At 63.7% G+C, this 14,563-nt stretch overlaps 2 protein-coding genes across 4 annotated transcripts; both read left to right on the plus strand.

Moving 5' to 3' along the window:
• The first annotated feature begins 6 nt into the window (after positions 1 to 6).
• Positions 7 to 5,387, plus strand: nox5 (NADPH oxidase, EF-hand calcium binding domain 5). 2 transcript variants are annotated; one of them, XM_088417255.1, is made up of 16 exons: positions 7 to 587; positions 645 to 795; positions 890 to 1,100; positions 1,173 to 1,410; positions 1,471 to 1,624; positions 1,751 to 1,923; positions 2,252 to 2,434; positions 2,497 to 2,629; positions 2,702 to 2,829; positions 3,399 to 3,554; positions 3,629 to 3,673; positions 3,735 to 3,859; positions 3,933 to 4,017; positions 4,271 to 4,370; positions 4,441 to 4,607; positions 4,832 to 5,387. In XM_088417255.1, the coding sequence occupies exons 1-16, from the start codon at positions 441 to 443 to the stop codon at positions 4,961 to 4,963; spliced, it is 2,328 nt and encodes a 775-aa protein (XP_088273381.1). In that variant the 5' UTR covers positions 7 to 440; the 3' UTR covers positions 4,964 to 5,387. The 2 variants fall into 2 exon arrangements, with proteins under 2 accessions (XP_088273381.1, XP_088273380.1); XM_088417254.1 differs by having other exon boundaries at positions 7 to 795; positions 1,471 to 1,923.
• A 156-nt stretch (positions 5,388 to 5,543) lies between these two features.
• On the plus strand, positions 5,544 to 14,464 carry ambra1b (autophagy and beclin 1 regulator 1b). Of its 2 annotated transcripts, XM_088417251.1 has the most exons (19): positions 5,545 to 5,791; positions 6,772 to 7,012; positions 7,087 to 7,145; positions 7,297 to 7,480; positions 7,556 to 7,728; positions 8,319 to 8,388; positions 8,477 to 9,858; positions 9,932 to 10,018; positions 10,087 to 10,272; positions 10,356 to 10,436; positions 10,502 to 10,605; positions 10,669 to 10,779; positions 10,867 to 11,055; positions 11,143 to 11,297; positions 12,434 to 12,573; positions 12,736 to 12,837; positions 12,913 to 13,094; positions 13,170 to 13,259; positions 13,443 to 14,464. In XM_088417251.1, the coding sequence occupies exons 2-19, from the start codon at positions 6,881 to 6,883 to the stop codon at positions 13,823 to 13,825; spliced, it is 3,810 nt and encodes a 1,269-aa protein (XP_088273377.1). In that variant the 5' UTR covers positions 5,545 to 5,791; positions 6,772 to 6,880; the 3' UTR covers positions 13,826 to 14,464. The 2 variants fall into 2 exon arrangements, with proteins under 2 accessions (XP_088273376.1, XP_088273377.1); XM_088417250.1 differs by having other exon boundaries at positions 5,544 to 5,791; positions 10,867 to 11,297.
• Positions 14,465 to 14,563: the final 99 nt, after the last annotated feature.

Raw genomic sequence — 14,563 nt, forward strand, 5'->3', positions numbered from 1 at the left:
GGGGGGGGCGGGGAAGCGGAGTGTTGCGCGCACTCGATATCTGCCGTCCTTCAGCACGGATGACGGGAAGCAGGGGACACCAAGGTGGTGCCCGCGGGCCTGTTCTGCCAATAGCTCACAAGTGATATAGCGGTGGCACAAATTTCCCCTGACTTTGCATAGTTACTGCAGCTGTTGATGGTGAACAATCAGTGAGCACGATGGCTGTCTTCACATAAGCTGGTAGCCCTTCACATTAGGAGCAAAGTAGCCGTCGCCTTCCAAAGGGTTGCTGACCCCTGTGCTGGAGCCCATCCCGGTCGGGGTCAGCTTAACCCTCACCCTTTGGCGCCACGGGCCGCTTGGAGTCAACGCCGGCGGACGAGCGGGCCGGCTCCAGCGGGAGCCCTGACGGGGAGCCCTGACGGGGAGCCCTGACGGGGAGCCCCGACGGTCCTGACATGTTCCCCGCGCAGCGGGCGTCGGCCATGAGCGCCGACGAGGACGCGCGCTGGCTGGAGTGGGTGACCAAGCAGTTCGAGAGCATCGCGGGAGACGACAAGGAGATCGACCTGGAGGAGTTCAAGACTGCCCTCAAAGTCAAAGAGGTGGGTCTTCGCCTCCCTAGCCTCGGCGCGTCCCCTCACGCGCTCGCGCGCGCGCAGTCTTTCTTCGCCGAGCGCTTCTTCGCGCTCTTCGACGCCGACGGGAGCAGCTCCATCAGCCTGGACGAGCTCCTGGAGGCGCTGGAGCTTCTGATCCACGGCAGCGAGACGGACAAGCTCCGCTTCCTCTTCCAGGTCTACGACGTGGACGGTGAGCGCGTGCGCGCGGCGGGGAAATGGCGACCGTGCGCGCGGCGGGGAAATAGCGACAGCTTTACAACGCGGCTCTCGCCCGCGCGGCACAGGGAGCGGCTCCATCGATCCCGACGAGCTCCGCACGGTGCTCAAGTCGTGCCTGCGCGAGAGCGCCATCTCGCTGCCCGAGGAGAAACTGGACGACCTGACGCTGGCGCTCTTCGAGTCGGCCGACAAAGACAAGAGCGGCGCCATCACCTTCGAGGAGCTCAAAGCCGAGCTGGAAGACTTTCCGGAGGTGATGGAGAACCTGACCATCAGGTGGGCTCGGGCGCTCGGGCGCCATCCGGAGGCCCCTCTGGCCTTCAACTCCTTCGCTCGCGCGTTCCTCAGCGCGGCCAACTGGCTGAAGCCTCCCGAGGCCGAGCAGAAGAAGAGGCGGACTCCTCGCTACCTGACGCGGGCCTACTGGCACAACAACAGCCGCAAGCTCCTGTTCCTGTGCGCCTACGCTTGCCTCAGCCTGGCGCTCTTCGCGGGCGCCGTCCTGCAGCACCGCCACGGCAGCGCCTGCTACATGCTGGCCAAAGGCTGCGGCCAGTGCCTCAACTTCAACTGCACCTTCGTCATGGTGAGCCCCGCGCGGCCGGCCCCTGGGCCGCCCCGTGACCGATCGGCGTCCCGCCTAAAGGTCCTGATGCTGCGACGCTGCCTCACGTGGTTGCGGGCCACCTGGGTGGTCCGCGTCCTGCCGCTAGACCAGAACATTCTCCTGCATCAGATTGTGGGCTACGCCATCCTGGCGTACACCGTGGTGCACACCGCTGCGCACATCCTCAACTTTGGTACGCCCTCACTCCAGGCTCCCTTTCCGGGCCCGCGCGCCCGCCCCAACGCCGCGCGCGCCCGCCCCAACGCCGCGCGCGCCCGCCCCAACGCCACGCGCGCGTCTGCGTGTTTGCGTTTTCCAGCCCAGCTGTCGGAGCGCAGCGGCTTCAGCGTTTGGGAGTACCTGCTGACCACGCGGCCCGGCATCGGCTGGGTGCGGGGCACGGCCTCTGTGACGGGCGTGGTTCTGCAGCTGGTCATCTGCCTGATGGGGCTCTGCTCCAGCACCTTTGTACGCCGCAGCGGCCATTTTGAAGTAAGGGGCCAACACACGCGACCGCTACCGCGCGGGGCCGGCAGCTGAGTCCCATTTCAACGGGGGACGAAGGCAGCTACTCTCCAAAAAGTCAAAAGCAAGTCATCTGTCCCAGTTTTACTGCTCTCCCGTTCCCGCCTAGAATTTATCACGTGCCCCGAGAATAAAGGTGAAGTTGACCCCCACCCACCCCCTCCAAAAAAGAACCCCGTCAACCTGGAATACTTGAGCTGCGCACGTCGTGATTTTAGCGCCGGGAAGGGAAACGCCGGCTGGCCCGCCCCCAAAGTCTTTGCGCGTTCACGTGATCCGCCCCCTGTCCCGCCAGGTCTTCTACTGGTCTCATCTGTCGTACGTGTGGGTGTGGTCACTGCTCATGGTCCACTGCGCCAACTTCTGGAAGTGGTTTGTGGTGCCGGGTCTGGTCTTCCTACTGGAGAAGATGGTCGGAATCGCCGTGTCCCGTATGGGGGGTCTCTACATCGTGGAGGTCAACCTGCTGCCGTCCAAGGTGAGCGCCTTTCTCGCCGCCCGGCCGCGCCGCCCGGCCGCTGACGTCTCGCCGGTGCGCAGGTGACTCATCTGGTCATCAAGCGTCCGCACTTCTTCCAGTTCAAGCCGGGAGACTACGTGTACATTAACATCCCGGCCATCGCCAAGTACGAGTGGCACCCCTTCACCATCAGCAGCGCCCCGGAACAATCGGGTTGGGGCCGCTTTCTGCCGTGAGCCCCCCCTCCCTCCCCCCTCCGGCTGACACCCGCTCTCCTGTGCGCAGACAATCTGTGGCTGCACATCCGCTCCATGGGCCAGTGGACCAACCGTCTGTACGAGTACTTCCGCCGGCCGCAGAGTCCCGGGGGGCTGGCGGCGAGCCTGCGCGGCAGGCGTCCGGCCGCCGCTCGGGTGGGCGTCGCTCGCCGCTCCGCTTGCCGTCTTAGCCTTGGGAACCGCCAGGGGCCCAGAGCCCGCTCGTCCGCGTCTCAAACACAGCTCTGTCGAGTACACGTCAACAAAGCGGGCGCGGGCGTTCGGGCCCGCCCGGCGTAACGGAAGACACCTCCTCTAAAGCAGAGCGTGTTCTGGCTTCGGCCATTGTGAATTGAGGACCTCCGCCATCTTGCGCAAATTTTGCTGCCATTTTCTGCCACCTTACCGCCAGGAAATGAGAATGAAGCGAGATGGATTTGGCCTGCCATGATCTGGCGGCTTCCCGCTCCTCTTCGAACAGAGCGAGCGCTGTGCTCGCAGGCTGCGGCTAGGTGCTCGCCACCCGGGCGCTGGAGTCGCTCGCTCGCGACGTCACGCGTGTATGCGCGGCCTGCGTACGTGTGAGGGCGAACGAAGCTATTCGCATTCAGTCGCCTCCGGGTGACTTGTTGCTTCCGCTCGCTCGGATCTTGCGAGGGATAGCAAAAAAAAAAAAAAAGGCGCTGCCCGTGAGGGGAGGATGACGTGCTCACATGCGCCCCCAGGAGGAGTTGTTCAGCTCGGCGCGCCGCAGCACCGCTGCCGCCGTGGCGTCCGATCGGGACGACGCGGTGGAGCTGACCATGTACCGCCACGGCGCCGCCGCCGCGCCGGATGAGCCGGGGCCCGCCGAGAGGGGCGAGGCCCCGCCCCCGAGAGAGGTAAGCCCGCGTCGGCGCCGGCGGGCGAGCCGCGGGCGCTGACGCGGGCGCCCGCCCGCCCGCTGCGCCGGCAGGTCTCCGGTAAGCTCGGCGAGAATCACCGCTTCTGCAACATCAAGGTGAGGCGGCTCGCCGCACCGCGACGGGGCCAGCGCTCACGCGGCCTCCGGCACGCCGCAGTGTTACGTGGACGGACCCTACGGTACCCCCACCAGACAGATCTTTGCGTCTGAGCACGCCGTTCTGATCGGGGCCGGGATCGGGATCACGCCCTTCGCCTCCATCCTGCAAAGTATCATGTACAGGTGGCTTCCGCTCCCTCTGGCCGTCCCGCCTCCTTCACGCGAGGCCGCAACGTGCGCATCCTCCCGTGTCCAGGTACCGCCGCCGGAAGCAGAACTGTCCCAACTGCAGCTACTCGTGGTGCGAGAACATCAAGGACAGTGACATGAAGCTACGAAAAGTAAGTCTGCGTCCGGGGTCCCTTCCCGGGAGGCCGGCCGGGCCGGGCCTGGCCGGACCGGACCCAAAAGCGCCGCAGGACTTTCGAGCCCCCGAAAGCCCCGCTTTGGGCTCAGGACAAAATCCAGGGGGGGGGTCTGAGTTTGGGGAGACGCCTCGGGGGGGTGCGCTCCCGCCGGGGGCTCCCCTCCCCCGCAGGCGTACCGACAGGTATGAAAATGAGCCTTTGTACAAGGTCTTTGCCCTTCTTTCAGGTTGACTTCATTTGGATCAACCGCGACCAGAAGTCCTTCGAGTGGTTCGTCAGCCTCCTGACCAAATTGGAGATGGACCAGGCCGACGGGGAGCCCGAAGGTGACGCCCGGCCACGTGCCGGCGGGCGGTCTCGTCGTGTCCCCGACCTCAACGGTGTCTCCCGCGGCAGGTCGCTTCCTGGAGATGCACATGTACATGACGTCGGCCTTATGCAAGAACGACATGAAGGCCATCGGCCTGCAGATGGCTCTGGACCTACTGGCCAAGAAGGAGAAGCGAGACTCCATTACGGGCCTGAGGACCAGAACGCAGCCAGGACGACCCGAGTGGGCCAAGGTTAGAAGATCTGAAAAGAGGCACCTTTGCACTCGTTCCGTTGGGCGCCACCCGTCGCCACCGTCGGCCTTCGCCGAATCGGGATGGGAAAAGTTAAAAACCAAAACAAGACCATAGTTCAGGGGCTCCTCTAGTCAAGTCATACTTTGGTACGATGTTTTGCTAGGAAGCTAACGATTCGGCTTTGGAACGCTAAGCCAATGTTGTTGTGTGGCGGCGGTCAGGTGTTCCAGAAGGTTTCGGAGGAGAACAAAGGAAAAGTTCACGTCTTCTACTGCGGCTCTCCCGCCCTGGCCAAAGTCATCAAAGCTCAGTGCGAACACTTCGGCTTCAATTTCTACAAGGAAAACTTCTGAAGTTTCCAGAACCGGGCTTCCGCCCCGCCAAATGCTGATCTTGAGAAGGCTCTTTACACGGGGGGGGGGCGGCGGCGGCGTGCGCCCCCTCCAAGCGCGTCTTCACAACCCCCGTCGAACACTGCCATCTTCACGGCTCGGCCCGCCTCTAACTCAAGAGGCCATTGGTTTTCATGCAAACCTTCTTTTTCCTCCTTTTTCCCGTTTTCATTTGCGACTACAAACCAGAGGCTCGACGGCACACTGGACACAAACCGACATCCAAAACGTGATTTGAATTACGCTGGCTAAAGTTTTCCCCCTTCGCTTTCCGTAGCTAAAACAAGTCCTCGTCTGTGTGGGAATAATATAAAGAGCGATAACTTGACCTAGGGTTATATATTTAATAAACAAACAAGCAGAAGACCGTTATAGTGGGGTTTTTAAAATGAAATACCCGTCTAGATGTTACAGTGTCCTTTTAAAGGTGGCATGTTTTGCGCTCGTTTGGACGGGCGAGTCGAACGAGTCCCGAGAACGAGCCGCGAGCGTTCGATCGAAGAGTAGCGTTCGGCGCTCTGTTGCTCGGCCTGCGGCTAGCCGTTAGCTGGCTGGCTACGCAGGAGCCATTCGGCGTCGGGCGGCTTACCCAAGCGTGGACCAAAACCTTGGCCGAGCTCCCTTGTCGAGGTGCGCGGTTCGCCCCCGTTCTCCTTTCGCAAAAGCGGACGCCCTGCTCGTGGTCGAGCACAAGCCGGGGGGAAATAGAGCCGCCTTTCCGCCACTCTTTTTGCTTTCGTCTCAAGCTAGCTGCGCGCCTGGCGTTAGCAGCCTGAAGGATGAAGAGAGGTAGGCCTTCCTTTTCAACAGCCTCATCTTTCGTGCTCTTGGCGCACTAAACGATTTGAACGCGATCGCCCCTCGAACGCGGTTTTATCCCGTCGGGTGGCGCAACGACGGCTCGCTGGCGAGTCAATGGACGCAGCTGCTCGAAAAGCACGAACGACAAAGCAAATGGCGAGCACTTTCCAAACGGGCACACCGTTTTGGCTGGCCTGGCCTGGCCGACTGCCTCGCCGAGTGGTCGCGACACTACGTAACGTTGACGGAGCCTTGAAGCGCTTCCAGCGGTGCCGTCGAAGCTGCCGGAAACGAGGAAGCGCCGGTCAACGTTTGGTCACTGTTCGCAAGCCGAAATCGTACTCGGGTGCCAAAGCGGGATTTGCGCTAGCCGGGAATTGCCGAGCGCGTGATCGTTCGTTTCTCGGTGGCGTGGAAACGAGCGAAACGTCAGTGGCCCGAGTCAGGTCGAACAAATGCATCGTGGGAGAGCAGAGCGGCGTAACTCAAACGCCTTGTCTTTGTGTCAAATCGAAGCAGGCCTTCGGAACGCAGCCGCTGGCCTGTGCTATATTTGAGTCTCTTAGCCACCTCTGGCCGCTCTTTTCATACAGCTCGCTCCAAATGATCCGATTTGCCAATTGGAAAAATGTCAATCCAATTAGATTTATTTTCGTCCCCTTTCGAGCTGGATGCGCATTTAAGCGCTTCCTTGTTACTTTGTATCGCAGCTGCCCAAGTAAGTTCTGGGAGCGCTGCAAACGCGCATTTTCTGTCGCCCTCACGCGGGCGGCAGTAGACGGCTGGGATAGGCGCCTTTAGACAGACTAGCCCCCGAGCCGGTTGCGGGGCGAACCGAGACGTCATTTTCCTCGGGTCATTTTCCGCCGGCCTCTGATGGGCCGAGTAGAGCGGGAGGCGAACGAGCCCGTCCGCCGTTGCGCCCGATTTTCGCATTTTACAAACGTCCGACCTGGCCTGTTTTTCAGCGGGCCCCCGCGCCGCTTCGGCCCGCCGTCGAGTGGACTGAGGGCACGCCGACACGCCCCGCGGGGCCCAAAACTCAGAGCTTGAGAAGGAGGCGCCGGCCGCGGCGCCATGTCGTCCGGTCCCAGGAACTCTGTGCGCGTCCTGTGGCGGCGGGAGCGCGGCTGGCAGACGTGCGGCTCGCAGCGCCTCCTGCACTTGCTGGTGGAGGAGAAGGTGCGCTGGATGAAGTGGCAGAGCCAGGTGAGCGCGCCGCCGCGGTTGTTTTCCTCCCCTTTGGCCTGGCCGCGGCTCACGGACGTTCCCTTTGTGCCCAGAAAGTGGAGCTGCCCGACAGCCCCAGATCCACCTTCCTGTTGGCCTTCAGCCCTGACCGGTGAGAGCGCCGCGCCCCCTAACAGTCGGCGACGCCGATGCCGCAATGTAGTCTTAGGGCTGCGCAACAACATACAAGCCAAGTCCAAGTTTTCCTTTTTGAAAGGATGCAAAGACACGGGTTTAACTATGCCTCCCGTGTGGAATCGCAGGACCCTCATGGCCTCTACGCACGTGAACCACAACATTTACATCACGGAAGTCAAGACCGGGAAGTGCCTCCATTCCCTGGTGGGACACCGTAGGACCCCTTGGTGCGTGACCTTTCACCCCACCATTCCGGGCCTGGTGGCCTCAGGGTGCCTTGATGGCGAAGTTCGCATCTGGGACTTACACGTGAGTAGACTGGCCACGCCTTTCCGCAGCCTGCGCTGCTGCGCCCGGCGGCACTAATGCCGCGCGCGCACACAGGGCGGCAGCGAGAGCTGGTTCACGGACAGCAACGTAGCCATCGCCTCGCTGGCCTTCCACCCGACGGCTCAGCTCCTCCTCATTGCCACCAACAACGAGCTGCACTTTTGGGACTGGAGCCGACCGGAGCCCTTCGCCGCCGTCAAGACGGGCAGCGACGCCGAGCGAGTGCGGTGGGTCCCGCCCGCCGCTTCGCTTCATCGGAGCACCTCGGCCTCAGATAGATAGAGGGTTCGAATCACGCCGCGTAACTCGTGTGGCGAGGGTGCGACGCGGACCGTATCCTGCTGTCGTCGAAGCCTTTCGCTATCTTCACAAAGTACGGTTGGGGAGGGGAGGCCGAAGGCTAGCCTTTCACGAGTCACGGAGGCCCGTATAAAACAAGGTCCGCTCCCCCACCGTCTACCCCTTTTGTGCCTTCGTATGTCGACGCGCGTGCCAAAGTGTCCGTCTGCCGCTCGTGAGATGTTGCGCCGCCCATATCCACGAGCGACGTGTCTCTTGACGTTCGGGCACTCAAGCCGCGCGAAACGCTGTCGGTTCTGTCGGAGCACTTTGCGTGCAGCCCGGCTTTTGCTCGCCGGCGCTGGAAAAAGTTGACTCGAGCCGTTCGAAAAAAACGAGGGGAAAAACAAATCGATGCAGATCAAGTGGCAATTTTGAGCAACAAAATGTCAAGAGACACTAGGATCATCCAATCGCGGCTCGTTCGGAAGACGGCGCTCGGGTTTTGAACTGGTGCGTGCGCGTGCGTGATCCGCAGGCTGGTGAGGTTCGACCCGCTGGGTCACAACTTGCTGACGGCCATCGTGAATCCGTCATCCAATCAGCAGGTGAGCCCTCCCGGCCGACGCGGCGGAATCGCCCGCCCTAGGAGGCGGGTTTTCCTGGCCGGCGCCAACATTTTGCGCGTTTGTTCAGAGCGAGGACGACGGCGAAGTTCCCATGGACAGCGTGGAGCTGCCTCACCCGCCATTCCGCCAGCGGTCCTTCTTGCCTCAGCCCGTCCGCCGCACGCCCATCCTGCACAACTTCCTGCACATCCTGTCGTCCCGCTCCCCCGGCACGCAGAGCCCGGGCGAGCAGGCGCGCCTACCGACCGACTCGGCGGAGTCACCTGCCCCCGCCGCCCCCCTGGGCCACTTTGCCCGCAACGAGCGCGGCTTGTCCTTCCTGGGCTGCACCCGCTTCCTGGGCATGGCCTGCATGTGCGCTCACTGCTCATCCAATCGTGGCCCGTCGCCGCCGGGTGCCGCCTCGCCCTCGGAGGCCCCCCTGGCTCCGACCTCTCCCTCCTCCTCCTCCTCCTCGGCGGCCCGCACGGAGCCCCGTCAGCCTTCGGAGCCCCGCGCCTCCGCCTTCACCACGCTCTACTACGGCAGTGGCAGGGAACCCAACTCCGCCTCCAGAGCGGGAGCGGACTGGACCCGCAGCTTGCTGAGTATGAGGGAGGGTGTCAGCGGCGGCGGCCCCAACCCGCTGCCGCCCAGGACCTCCTCGTCATCCTCGCTCAGCCTTCTGGCGGTCTTGCGTCAGCAGGACGCCACGTCCCGCTCGCCCGTCTACACCTCGGCCAGCGACGGGCGGGGCTACCCCCAGCAAGGCGACGGCTCGGGCACCAGCAGCGGGCACCACCCCTTCTGGGACGGCTCACGCGCCAACCCCGCCTCCTTTCGAAACGTGCTACAGTGCAACCTGAGCCGCTACTTCCTGGAGTTTGAGCGCATGCAGGACCTGGTGCCGCCGCCGGGGGGCGGCCAGGAGCATAGCCAAGAGCTTCTGAACAACAACGTGGACCCGGACAGAGCCGGACCCTCCTCGGCCTCCTCGCCTCCCGCCCCGACCGTAGTCCATTACCAGCCCCCGGACCCGGCCGCCCCTCCCGCCGGGGGCTCTCGGGGGCACCTGAACCGCTGCCGGGCGTGCCACAACCTGCTGACCTTCAATCACGACTCCCAACGCTGGGAGCGCACCAACCAGACGTCCTCCACCACCTCCTCCCCCTCCTCAGCCGTCCTCCAGCCCGCCCAGGCCGTGTCCACCTCGCCCTCCCCCGACGGGCCCGCCCCGACAGGGGGGGGGGCGTCCCCAGAGAGCGAGACGGTGCCCGGGCCCACGGTGGCCACGGCCTTTTCGCTGGCGGCGCCCACCGAGCAGACCGTGGGTTTGGTATATAACCAGGACACGGCCCAGTGGGAGAGGGTGTACCGCCAGGCCGCCGCCCGCGTGCCCGAGCCCCCCGAGGCCTTAAGCCAGGAAATGCCTGTGGATCCCACACCCGTGGACGAGGACTACCTCCGAAGGTGCCCGCGGCGGGGGCCCAAAGTCCTTGCCCTGGCCCTGCCCTCTCCTCACCTCTTGCCATCTGTCTTTCAGGAGACTTCTGGAGTCTTCCCTCATGTCTCTGTCTCGCTACGACGTGACGGGATCTCGAGACCACCCCATCTACCCCGATCCGGCGAGGTAAGCCGAGCCGCTCCGCCCGCGCTCCTCGGCGGGCCGACCGCGCTCACGGGCCTGCCGCCGCGCAGGCTGTCTCCCGCCGCCTACTATGCCCAGAGAATGATCCAGTACCTGTCCAGACGAGACAGCATCCGCCAGCGCTCTCCTCGCTACCAGCAGAATCGCCTGCGGGCCATGTCTTCCTCATCAGACGGGCCCTCCGCAAGTGCCTCGGCCTCGGCGGAGAACGCCGACGTGGACTTTGAGGAGCTGGAGTGAGCGGGCTCCGGCGAGGCCCCCGCGCGGCCGCGGGAGGCCTCGGCAAGCCTCGGCTAACCGCGCCCCTGTCTCCTTTCAGCGACAGCGGCGAGCGAGCGCGCCACAGGGTGCCCCGGAACGCCAGGATGTCGGCGCCGTCATTGGGTCGCTTCGTGCCAAGGTGAGCTTGCCTGCGTCCCGGCCAACGCGGAGCCATCTTCACGGCCCCTTTTGCCCCTCCCGCAGGCGCTTCCATCTCCCCGAGTACCTGCCCTACGCTGGCATCTTCCACCACGAGAGGGGCCAGCCCGGCTTGGCCACGCACTCGTCCGTCAACAGGGTCCTCGCCGGTAAGAACGCCGCCGCATCCCTCCGAGCCGGGCCCGCCTCAAAGCTTGACCCTCCCCCTGCAGGCGCGTCCATCGGCGACGGACAGTCGGCGGTGGCCAGCAACATCGCCAACACCACCTACCGCCTGCAATGGTGGGACTTCACCAAGTTCGACCTGCCCGAAATCAGCAACGGTATGTCGCAAAGCCCGACCGCGGGGGTGGCGCCGCGTCCGCCGCCCGGCGATGAGTCCGCTCGTTGACGCTTTGTCCCGCGGGCAGCTTCCGTCAACGTCCTGGTGCCAAACTGCAAGATCTACAACGACGCCAGCTGCGACATCTCGGCCGACGGTCAGCTGCTGGCCGTCTTCATCCCTAGCAGTCAGCGAGGCTTTCCCGACGAGGGGATCCTAGCCATCTACTCCCTGGCGCCGCATAACCTCGGCGAGATGCTCTACACCAAAAGATTCGGTAGCGAGCGCGCTCGCCCTCCCGCTCGCCTCCGATGCCTCCGTCCTAGGCTCGTAGCCCCGACCCGCTTTGCCCCCACCCCCCCAGGTCCAAATGCCATCTCGGTCAGCTTGTCGCCGCTGGGCTGCTACGTGATGGTGGGCCTGGCCTCTCGCAGGATCCTGCTGCATCCCACCACCGACCACATGGTGGCGCAAGTCTTCCGGCTGCAGCAGCCGCACGGGGGCGAGACCTCCGTCAGGGTGAGTTCCGGGGAACCTTTCAACCGGGCTCGTAGCGAGTCGCCGCTCGGTTCCCTGTCGGTAACGACTCACTCCTCGAAAGCTCCGCTTTTAGTCGCGGAAGACTCAAACAATTGCAGTCGATTCAGGTTTTAGTCGGCGCGCTTTTCACCTGGTAAAATGCTACGCAAAGATTACAGCCGTAGGAGGAAGGTGGAACCACCCCGCCATCGCCTCATGCGGAGGCGCACACTTACTCCACTGTGCCCGTGTAGGGGAGGAAAAGGGATTAAGGACATCGAGCAAGATGAAGGGCCACAATAATAGACAAGCCAATAAAGAGGTGAGTCCGTCAAAGGAATAAATTGGAAATAGCTTAATGAACAAAGAAGTCAACTTCGAGGATCCACAAGATGGATAAAGCGATCACTTCAAGGGCAAACCACACCCCCTTTTCCAAACGCTCACATTTTTTTCCCCGCTAATTATCGCCTATTGTTATTTCATAGGATCCCCTTTGACAAACTAGGTTTGGGGTTATCGGACTCCCAACGAGACCGCTCGCATGACCGCGCATCACCGGGTCCAAAAAGTGTCCAAAACGCTGCGCAAGTCTCAGCTTGCGGTGTGTGATGACGGAGGCGTTGCGGTTTGTTCGACTCCAGTCTAGTCTGTCCTCTCATTCGCACTTGGCCTGGTGAGCCAGGTTTGCGCTTACGGCTTTTTCCTCACACGCTCGCGCCAAGTGACGTCGTCGGCACAGCCGAAATGGAGGCGCGGCGACGGGGCCGTCGGGCTCCTTTGACGTGTGGCGCATATCAAATAGCTACAATGCGCCGGCGAGTCAAAACCTGCTTTGGGAGGTACGAGCGCTTCCGCGTCTAGGACGGTAGGCCTAGAGGGCCGCGTTGCATCGCGGGACGTGACGGCCCTCTCGGCCACCTTGCGCGTCAATCGCGGTCGATAAACTCCAGAGAGTTCTCGGAAGAATTCATAAAAGAAAGAATCAGTCAAAGTGACGTCGTCGTGCGCTCCGAGTCCCGGCGGCTCAGGCAAGGGAGAGCGGGCCGGGCCGAGCCGAGCCAAGGCGGCAATTGACAGCGGCGCGCCGAACTTCCTCGTTCCATGCTCACTGGGCCCTCCCTCCCGCCTCCCAGATGGTCTTCAACGTGGTGTACCCCATGGCGCCGGACCAGCGGCGTCACGTCAGCATCAACTCTGCTCGCTGGCTTCCCGATCCCGGCATGGGTCTGGCATACGGGACCAACAAGGGAGACCTGGTCATCTGCCGGCCCGTGTGAGTGCGCTGATGCGATTACCTTGATGATGTTAATGGTCGGCGGCAACAGGAAGCCCGCCGGCTCCAGACCTGCAATTTGCCGGCTCCAAGTTAACGAGCCGGAGCCGCCGCTTCCTGCGCGCGCCTCCGTCGCTAAGACGCGGCTTGCGCGCCTTTTAGGTTCTACCGCAGCGACGGCGAAAGCCCCGCCGAGTCCGGGCCCGAACCTTTGTTCTCGGTCAACAACGGCGGCGGGCGGACGCGGCCTTCCGACCGACCCGGGTGCGTAGCGTCCCCGCGCGCCGGTGGCTCCGCGCTCGTTCGGAGGCGGCCAACGTGCGCCGCCTTTGCGTGCAGGCCCGCTCGTTCGGGGTGGAGGCTGGACCGGGACATGGGCTTGATGAACGCCATCGGTCTTCAGCCCAGAAACCCTGCCCCCTCCGTCACATCCCAAGGAACGCAGACCCCCGCCGTCCAGCTGCAGAACGCCGAGACCCAAACGGAGTTATCGGAGCCCGGCGCCGCCCGGCCGCGAGCCGGTAAGCGGACGTCTTGCGCCCGCTCGCCTTTTGACCTTGCGGCCCACGGACTTTCCCTTTCCTCCCTTGGGTTAGCCCCGGCTCTCCCCGACGATCGTCCGGACTCCCGGGGCGCGGGAGGTCCGGACCGCGGCCGAGCCCCGGCGGAGGTGCCGGCTAACGCAGGTACGCTTTTCCCGGGTCACGACTCCCACGGTGTCGCACGCACGCCGTCGCCGCCACCCGCCGAAGAGAGGCTCGCGTCGGGCTGAGCAAAGATGGCGCAATGCCACTCGCTCCCTTCTTCTTTGAAGCCTTTGGGAAGCTGTGAGAAGCCCTGTGTCGTTGACCCCACGCTGTGCGTTCCAGGCGAGGTTCCGGAGGGGGCGGTTTCCGGCGAAGACGCCCTGACTCGAATCCGGCGCCTGATCGCCGAGGGCGGCATGACGGCCGTGGTGCAGCGCGAGCAAAGCACCACCATGGCGTCCATGGGCGGCTTCGGCAACAACATCATCGTCAGTCATCGGATCCACCGCGGCTCGCAGACGGGCGCCAGGGCCGCCCCGGGCTCGTCCCCGGCGGGGCGCCGCCGAGCGCAGGCCCCCGAGCCGCCACGCCGCCTCGCCCCCTCCTGGGCCGGCGCGGACGACGTTTTCGACGAGGCCGCGGCGGAGCGGGACTCTCCGCCGGGCCCCTCCTCCGCCTCCCCCGCCCCCCGCAACACTTTCCACGGTGACCCCTACAGCAGGTAGTGCCTCGCGTCCTCCCTGCCAAGCTGCGGCGGCCCCACTCGGAACATTCCCGCCACGGGGTAGGGTTAGGCCGCCGGCTTCCCCTGCCGGCCTTCGAGCGCTCTTTGCCTTTCGTCGCGGGTGACGTTCGGCCGCCGTTAGGCCGCTGTTAGCCCTTTGCAGAGACTGAAGCCCCTCCCCTTTTCGTTGTGACGCAGCCGCCGCCGACTGACTTAATTTATTGGAGGATGCCAAATTGGTTGGGGCCGGCGCGGAAAAGGTTCCCGCCGTCGGCGAAGTGGACTTTGTGGCAGCTTTTGGCGATTGGTTGGTCAGCGGAGCCTGGCCTTTAAGCCCCCCACCCCCCCAATTCACCCGGACTCCCACCAAATAAAACTTGAAACGTTTGCCGTTGACTGTTCAGGCCCCGAGTTTACATTTCCTCTTGGAAGCGAGTGCGTGCGCGCCCGCCCGCCGGCCGGACACGTGCAAGCGCAGTGACTTGATTGTCAGGTGACGGACGGCGTTGCCGTGGCGACCTGACCGAGCTCCTCCTGGCTTTACTTGATTGGTTAACACTGAAGTCACGGTGCCGTTCTTGCCGCCGGGCCCCCGACCCCCTTGTCATCGGGATGTCATTAAAGAACATCGAGACTGGGACGGCGTCTTCCTTTCTTTCCAGCTCCGTTTTCTCGTCCGCTCCGGACGGACGGCAAGAATCGGCGTCGACGGTTCCCGCGCCTCGTTTGCCCCCGTTCC

This window comes from Hippichthys cyanospilos, chromosome 6 (assembly GCF_059441005.1).
Source record: "Hippichthys cyanospilos isolate Australia breed blue-spotted pipefish chromosome 6, RoL_Hcya_1.0, whole genome shotgun sequence".
NCBI lineage: Eukaryota > Metazoa > Chordata > Actinopteri > Syngnathiformes > Syngnathidae > Hippichthys > Hippichthys cyanospilos.